Source organism: Pinus tabuliformis, chromosome J, assembly GCF_031772625.1.
Source record: "Pinus tabuliformis cultivar Carrire ecotype Pingquan chromosome J, CPIR1, whole genome shotgun sequence".
Lineage (NCBI taxonomy): Eukaryota > Viridiplantae > Streptophyta > Pinopsida > Pinales > Pinaceae > Pinus > Pinus tabuliformis.
This window is the reverse complement of record NC_142295.1, coordinates 1,513,571,518-1,513,578,240: the sequence shown is the minus strand read 5'-3', so window position 1 is coordinate 1,513,578,240 and position 6,723 is coordinate 1,513,571,518. Positions and strand designations below refer to the sequence as shown.

The window sequence follows — 6,723 nt, the reverse complement described above, 5'->3', positions numbered from 1 at the left end:
ATGGGCAGAGCTTTTAGGATTATCCTCTTCCTCAGCAAGAATAACCGTGATACTGGCAGTCAAAACTGGTCTGTTGAGCCTGATCTGGAAGGTAAACTGGGAAGTTTGGAATGAATTATGCGGAAGAGGATGAGCATATCCAGAGGGTGGTGAGGAAGGAGAGGCCGAAGCAATGGGAGTGACATTCTGGGGCAAGGAACTAGAGGCTCTACCTCTATTGGCGCTGGAACCTCCTCTGCGGGAGACCCCTCTACGACGAGGCATCTTCAGATTGACACAGCGGCTGAGAAAAGGGGAATGGAAAAGCTGATGGAAGAGAGAGTGGGAACAGAGGAACCCGGCCGAGCCTACAACCCAGGTGTGCTTCCAAGCTATCTGAGCGAGGCAGGGATGTGGAAATACAAGCTGGTGGAGGAAAAAAGAACCTAAAGCAGTGGGATGAACCATAAACTGTTCCATGTATAAAGCATTGAGCTTGAGCTCTCGTTCCATGCGCTCATTAATGGCTAACTGAGCGACCATCATTCCACTTATCCTCCAAATAAATTCGCATACCATGAGATCTACTTTCTGAGTCCTCCAGTCAGGTGCGAGGCCAGGTGCCTTAATTATCCAAGACCTCATAAATGTGTCGTGTTGTCACCCGCATCCGGGTGAGTTTCATGCTCCTGAAGCATATCATCCTTGACTATATTCTGGAATTCAGAGAGTTGGGCTTCGATGGCTATGCTGGATAATGAGCCTGCATAGAGATCTACCCCCATTTCCACTCCGATATTAGCAAGAAAATCTGCAAGCTTATTTCCCTCCCGCTTGGTATGCTTGAAAGAGATTGCTTGATGTTGTGATAGCCATCTGTCTATTAGCTCAAGTCTGTGAGCCATCCTCCAGCTGTTGCTGACCTTATGTATAGGGGATCCCTGCATTAGTTTTGTGACCATATTTATGATAATTTGCGAGTCCCCTTCTATGATGAGTGGAAAGAAACTGTTGTCCTGAGCCAGGGTTAAACCTTGCCATAGTCCTTCCAATTCTGCTGAGTTGTTAGTATCCCAGCCTATTGAGCCGAGAAAGATGAGTTGAGGAGTGCCAAGATGATCCCTGAAGACTCCCCCATAACCTGCTTTTCCAGGATTGCCTTTTGAAGCTCCATCGAAGTTGAGCTGATACATGTTGCTGGGCGGCGGAGTCCATTGTGCAGTCTTTTGTTGCTTCTTGGTAGGATTGTTTTTAGGGGTAGGCTGTTGATTTAGATGTATTTGCCAATTGTCCCAGACTGATTGTTCCTGCTGAGCTGAAGGAAAATCTTCTGGGGACCAGACTTTAATAGATAAAGACTCCTTGATGTTCTGATGAACTTTGGTCCATATCTGCTCGATTGACATGGATTGATCCTTAAAAATTCTTCTGTTGCGCTCCTTCCAGATATTCCACATCAGTAGACCAGGAATCAGCTGCCAAAGAGTGTTGAGGAGCTTGCTTTGATAGGGCTTGTGACTCCAATTGCGAATAGTTGCTCTGATATCCCCTTGCACTCTACCTTCTTTTTGGCAGCGGAAGGTAACCTTTTCCCACAGCTTCCGTCCTAAATGACAGGTTTGCATTAGATGTATGGCTGATTCTTCTTCTTGCTTGCAATTGAGACAAATAGATGGGCCAGAGAAGCTCCTTTTTCTAAGGTTATCCCAGGTAAGAATTTTATTGTGACATAGAAGCCATAAAAAAGTAGACACCTTCGGCCAGTTTGAGGAATGCCAGAGTTTCTCCCATAATGTGTCCTTGATTATCCTATCTTTAATCATAATTTTATATGCTTCCCTTGTAGTGAAAGTACCTCTCTCTTCATATCCCCATCTTAGTATATCCGCTCCTTCTGAGATGAGAATTTGCCTTTTTTGTAATTCTAAGGAGAGAGAGAGCTGATTTTGCTCAGAGCCATTCATTATGATTTGGTTAGCCTCCTGCCATTTTCTATATCTCTGTGTGGAAGAGGGGATCCAGAACTGATTGACCTTTGCTGACTGATTTATACCTTGCACTGGCACAGGAAGGTTAGGGAGGGTGTCCTTTAACTTTGGGAGCTGCTGCCAGGAGTCATCCCAGAATCTTGCCCTGTTTCCGCTTTTAACCTCCCAGAAACTATGCTGTTGTATAAGATCTCTATGTTGAATGGCCGAATTCCAAACTACCGACCCAGTGCTGACTTCTGACATTCGAATTCTTTCTTCAATAGGGCTATTACTTGCATATTTTGTTGTCCAAAGGGAGGCCCATGGGGTGTTAGGATATGCAAGCCATCTCCACCATATTTTAGCTCCCATTGCCTTATTACTGTGCTCTGGATCTCTTAGCCCAATACCCCCTGCCTTCTTAGGAAGGCAAACATTGTCCCACTTAACCAGAGCCCATTTTCGGTTAGGGCCTGAACTGCCCCATAAGAAGTTGCGTTGGAGATTCTTTATCTCCTTGAGAACCCATTTAGGCGCAGCAAGAATAGAGAAAAGATACAAGGGCATGGAATGGAGAACCGCCTTTATGAGGACCAGTCTGCTGGCCATATTAAGTGCTCTATGAGTCCAGAGGAAGAGCCTAGCTTCGAGCTTTTCTAACAGGTCTCTCCAAGAGGAGTGTTTGAGGGCTGAGGCTATTAAAGGAGCTCCAAGGTATTTGGAGGGAAGGTAAGCAATGGTAAAACCAAGAATACGGGCAATGGCTTTTTGAGTAGGAGCAGGGGTGTTAAAGAAGAAGATTTGAGATTTGACACGATTAATAAGGGCACCTGAAGCATCCGAGAAGTTTGAGAGAATGGCTTTGAGAAGGCGAGCTTCTTGGACCGAGGGATGACCAAATAGCATGTTATCGTCCACAAATTGCTGGTGGGAAAAGGAAGGAGAATTGCTGAAAGAAAGGCCTTTGAGACGGTGGGAAACCAGAGCGGAATTCAGACTTCTACCAAGTCCTTCTGCCATGATGACAAAGAGAAAGGGTGAAAGGGGATCCCCCTGCCTGATACCTCTAGAGGGGCGAAACGTAGCCGAAGGGATGCCATTGATAAGCACAGAAAAGAATGAGGAAGACAGAAGATTGAGAATCCATCTGACCCAGGACGGGGCAAAGCCAAAGGCATTAAGAATTTTCTGAATGTAAACCCAGCTTATACTATCAAAAGCTTTGGACAAATCAATTTTTAGCAGCATACCTGGTTTTTTGGTTTGCTTCAAAGAATGGATTATTTCATGAGTTAAAATAATACCATCCGTAATCTGCCGGCCTTCTACATAACCAGATTTCTCAGGCGATATAATGAGAGGGAGCAACGGCTTAAGTCTGGTAGCAATCACTTTTGAGACGATTTTGTAGATGATGTTGCAGAGAGCGATCGGTCTGTACTTGTCTGGCGTGCTGGATTCCTCTGCCTTGGGCACTAAAGCGATGAAGGTGGCATTCAGCCCTGGGTACATCCATCGTAAAGTGCGTGATTCCTCAACCACTTGCCAAACCTCCATTTTGATAAGATCCCAAAAGTTATGAAAAAAATCGGAAGTGAATCCATCCGGACCCGGCGCTTTCCCTGTTTTCAATTGATGAACAGCGTTTTCAACTTCCTGCAAATTTGTGGGCTTGAGAAGGAGAAGATTATGCTCCTCTGTGATTAATTTGGGGATGTTCCGCAGAATTTTATCTATAGCAGGCATTCTGTCTATACTGGGTTCTTGGTGAGCTTTCTTAAAATATCTAAGAAACTCATCTTCAATGCCTTCATGCGTCTCAATTCTATCTCCCTGCTCATTTTTTATGTGGGAAATGAAATTATTCATTCTGCGTTGCACTGTGGTTTTATGAAAGAATTTTGTATTCTTTTCTCCATCCTTGAGCCATCTGATCCGCGATTTCTGCCTCCAAAGGGTTTCCTCCTGTTGTGCTCTATCTAGAAGTTGGGTTTCAATAGCTTGTTCCTGCTTAGCAAGTTCCTCGGAGCGTCCTTCGATGATGATCCTTTGCTGAACAGTTTTCATTTCATGATTAAGAGCGGCTTGAGCTTTGAAGATGTTGCCAAAAGTGGTGTGGTTCCAGTGTTTGATTTCGCCTTTGAGGTGTTTTAGTTTCTGCTGGAATATAGACATTTTTGTACCACTAGTGGGGTTGAATTTGAGCCAAGTTGATCGAACAAATTCCTGGAAGTCCGGATGAGTTAACCAAAAGGCCTCAAACCGAAAAGGGCGCTTAATGTTGTTGCCTGGCCGGTTCCATTGGAGAGCTATAGGCCAGTGATCTGAACCTGAAACAGGCAGGATGGATGCAGTGAATTCCCCTCCCAGGTGAATTGCATTATCAGATATTAGAAATCTGTCTAGACGCGAAGCTATTTGTTGCAATCCTTCTCTTTTGTTGTTCCAGGTGAACATGCCATTGTTGGAAGGAAGATCTACCAGCCAGTTGTTATGAATGAAGTCTTTTAGCAGGTTCCCATCTCTGTTCCTGCTGCTTCTGCCTCCCTGCTTTTCCTCCATTCTTGCTATCATGTTAAAATCTCCTCCAGATATCCAGAGCGGGTATAGCCTGTTTGAGTTAAGAACCGATAGGATGCCCATGATTTCAGCTTTGTGATTGGTTTCCTGAGGGAAATATACATTGGTTATATGCCCATGAATGTTGGTGCCAATTAAGTGAAATATTGCCTGAATGAAGTTCTTATTTGCATGTATGTTGTCGAGTTGAATTACTCTAGCATCCCAAAGGATTGCTAATCCTCCCGATGCGCCTTGAGCATCAACAGCTGTTACTAGCCCTCCTGGCCAGGCTTTCGCTGCTATTCTTTCCAAAACTGTCATGTTACATTTAGTTTCTTGCAAAAAAAGTATGTTTGGTTTTTCCTGCATAAGCATATTTTTTAATAGTCTGCCTTTCCTAGGGCTGTTGAGCCCCCTTATGTTCCACGATATCAGCTTCATTGAGAAGGATTGGGGTTGATATTGAAATATTTGGTCAGCTTGGCATACCTACCTGACTCGACTAGCACTTCGCCGATCTTGATGGTTCTTTCGAGGGTTGTTTTTCGTCCTCGCTTTTTACTGTCTTTTGTTATGAATTTACCATCCCATTGACTACCAATCTGGACACCTAGAGAGTGTTTCTTGTGTGCACGATTTAAGACCTCTACCAGTTTATCCACTTGCCGATCCGGTATTTTGTCAAAGTTTCCAGTCTTGCAGGCTAGCTCGAGTCCTAGAATATCCAGTTCGCCAATGTCAATATTCTCAGGATCTTCCTCCATGATCTGGGGATCTTGCGATGCTTCCTCTCTTTCCTTCAGCGTCTTGGCGCTTGGTTCAGGATTATCCACTTCCATTCCTTGAATATGCCAGGCCTGAGTTTTGGTTTGGGAGTGAGGGGTTGGTTTGTTGAGTAAGATATCCCCTGGTTGCTGTGAAGTTCCTTCCGTCTGCACTTTGTTGGATTCCTTATCCTTTTGCGGCCCATTATCAGGATCTTGCGTATCATTACTGACCAGAGCCTCAAAACTGTTACTCGTTGAGGGTATTGCTGTGTTGACCTGATCTGCCTTAGGATTGGCTGTCGCTTTTTTGTTCCCTCTTCTGCGATTTACCACTTTGGTGAAACCATCAGGCGCCTGGTTATCTGAGCTCATTTGAGGAGGGGGTTTCTTGTTCAGAGGACAATCTCTGAATAGGTGTCCGAGATTATGGCATTTCCTGCATCTAAATGGAACATGTTCATAGTCTATTAACTGAATCCATTCAACATCTTCATGGAAGAGACTTACCGTGTCCGGCAGGGCTTGTTTGAGATCCATATATACGCAGATCCGGGCATAAGATGTGTATCTACATAACTTTGTTTCCTCTGCTACCTTGATGAATTCGCCCAGAGCATTTCCGATCTCCTGTAGGGAGTTTTCTTCCCAGTATTCCCAAGGAAGCGAGTACAACCTTATCCATACGGGAGCATAACTGAGGTCTTCCTTGTCTGGATTGAATCGTTCAACCCATCCTTTGAGATATAGTCCTGCAGAATTGAAGAAATAAGGACCCCCCTCCAGAATCCTGTTGCGATCTTCCAGGCAGTTAAAGACGGCAGTGAAAAACCCCTTTGGGCCTAAATGTAGGTTGATGTGTCCCTTTGGCTTCCATTTGGTAGCTATCCAGCTTCTTAATGCTTTCTCAGTTGGCCAGATTCCAATAAATTTGCCAATCAGCGCATGATCTCTCATAAATTGTATTCTGGCATTGATTCGGTGACTGGGAAATTCCACTTTTGGCCTGTGAGTAGCCACCGGCCTGCATGTGGAAGAACTTGCTTTATTCGCTTCTTTTTGCTCTGGGTCATTGTTCTGTTGCAAACTACTGTCCGTATTGTTGTCATTTTGTCGTTTCTCTTTGTCAATGTCTGCGATCTGCTGCGATTGGTTGTCTTTTTGTGGGGGAGGCGCATCGCCCTCCCCCATAGGGGGCTGCATTTTCCTTCTCGCTTATGTCTGGGTTACGAAGACCTCCAGACAGCTCTGATTCCTTCAGTACTGATGTGAGCCAGTCAAGCCTGCCGTGGCAGGGGTTGCAGAAACCCACTGACTGTGCGCAGAAACCCTAGTTCGCCTCTAGTCAAGACAACCCCCTATTTTATGAACCGGTTACCACTTCCACATTGCAAAGGAAACAAAAATTTCATGGACTATTTCTCAATTATTATTCATTAATTAATATA

General features: G+C 44.7%; 1 protein-coding gene across 1 annotated transcript; it reads right to left on the bottom strand.

Moving 5' to 3' along the window:
• Window positions 1-620: 620 nt before the first annotated feature.
• On the bottom strand, window positions 621-6,466 carry LOC149233232 (uncharacterized). The gene is made up of 4 exons (XM_089382128.1): window positions 5,856-6,466; window positions 5,005-5,714; window positions 4,680-4,825; window positions 621-4,496 (listed from the first exon to the last, which is right to left on the bottom strand). Exons 1-4 carry the CDS (start codon window positions 6,464-6,466, stop codon window positions 621-623), a joined length of 5,343 nt encoding a protein of 1,780 aa, XP_089238254.1.
• Between the last annotated feature and the right edge of the window lie 257 nt (window positions 6,467-6,723).

Excerpts from the sequence above, each read along its gene's own strand:
- LOC149233232 (XM_089382128.1), bottom strand. The coding sequence starts at position 6,466 with ATGGGGGAGGGCGATGCGCCTCCCCCACAAAAAGACAACCAATCGCAG. Across the intron at positions 4,826-5,004 it reads CGAAGTGCTAGTCGAGTCAG|TTTTGGAAAGAATAGCAGCG; the intron begins GTAGGTATGCCA and ends GTAACATGACAG. Across the intron at positions 4,497-4,679 it reads CAAATAAGAACTTCATTCAG|GGAGGCAGAAGCAGCAGGAA; the intron begins GCAATATTTCAC and ends GAGGAAAAGCAG.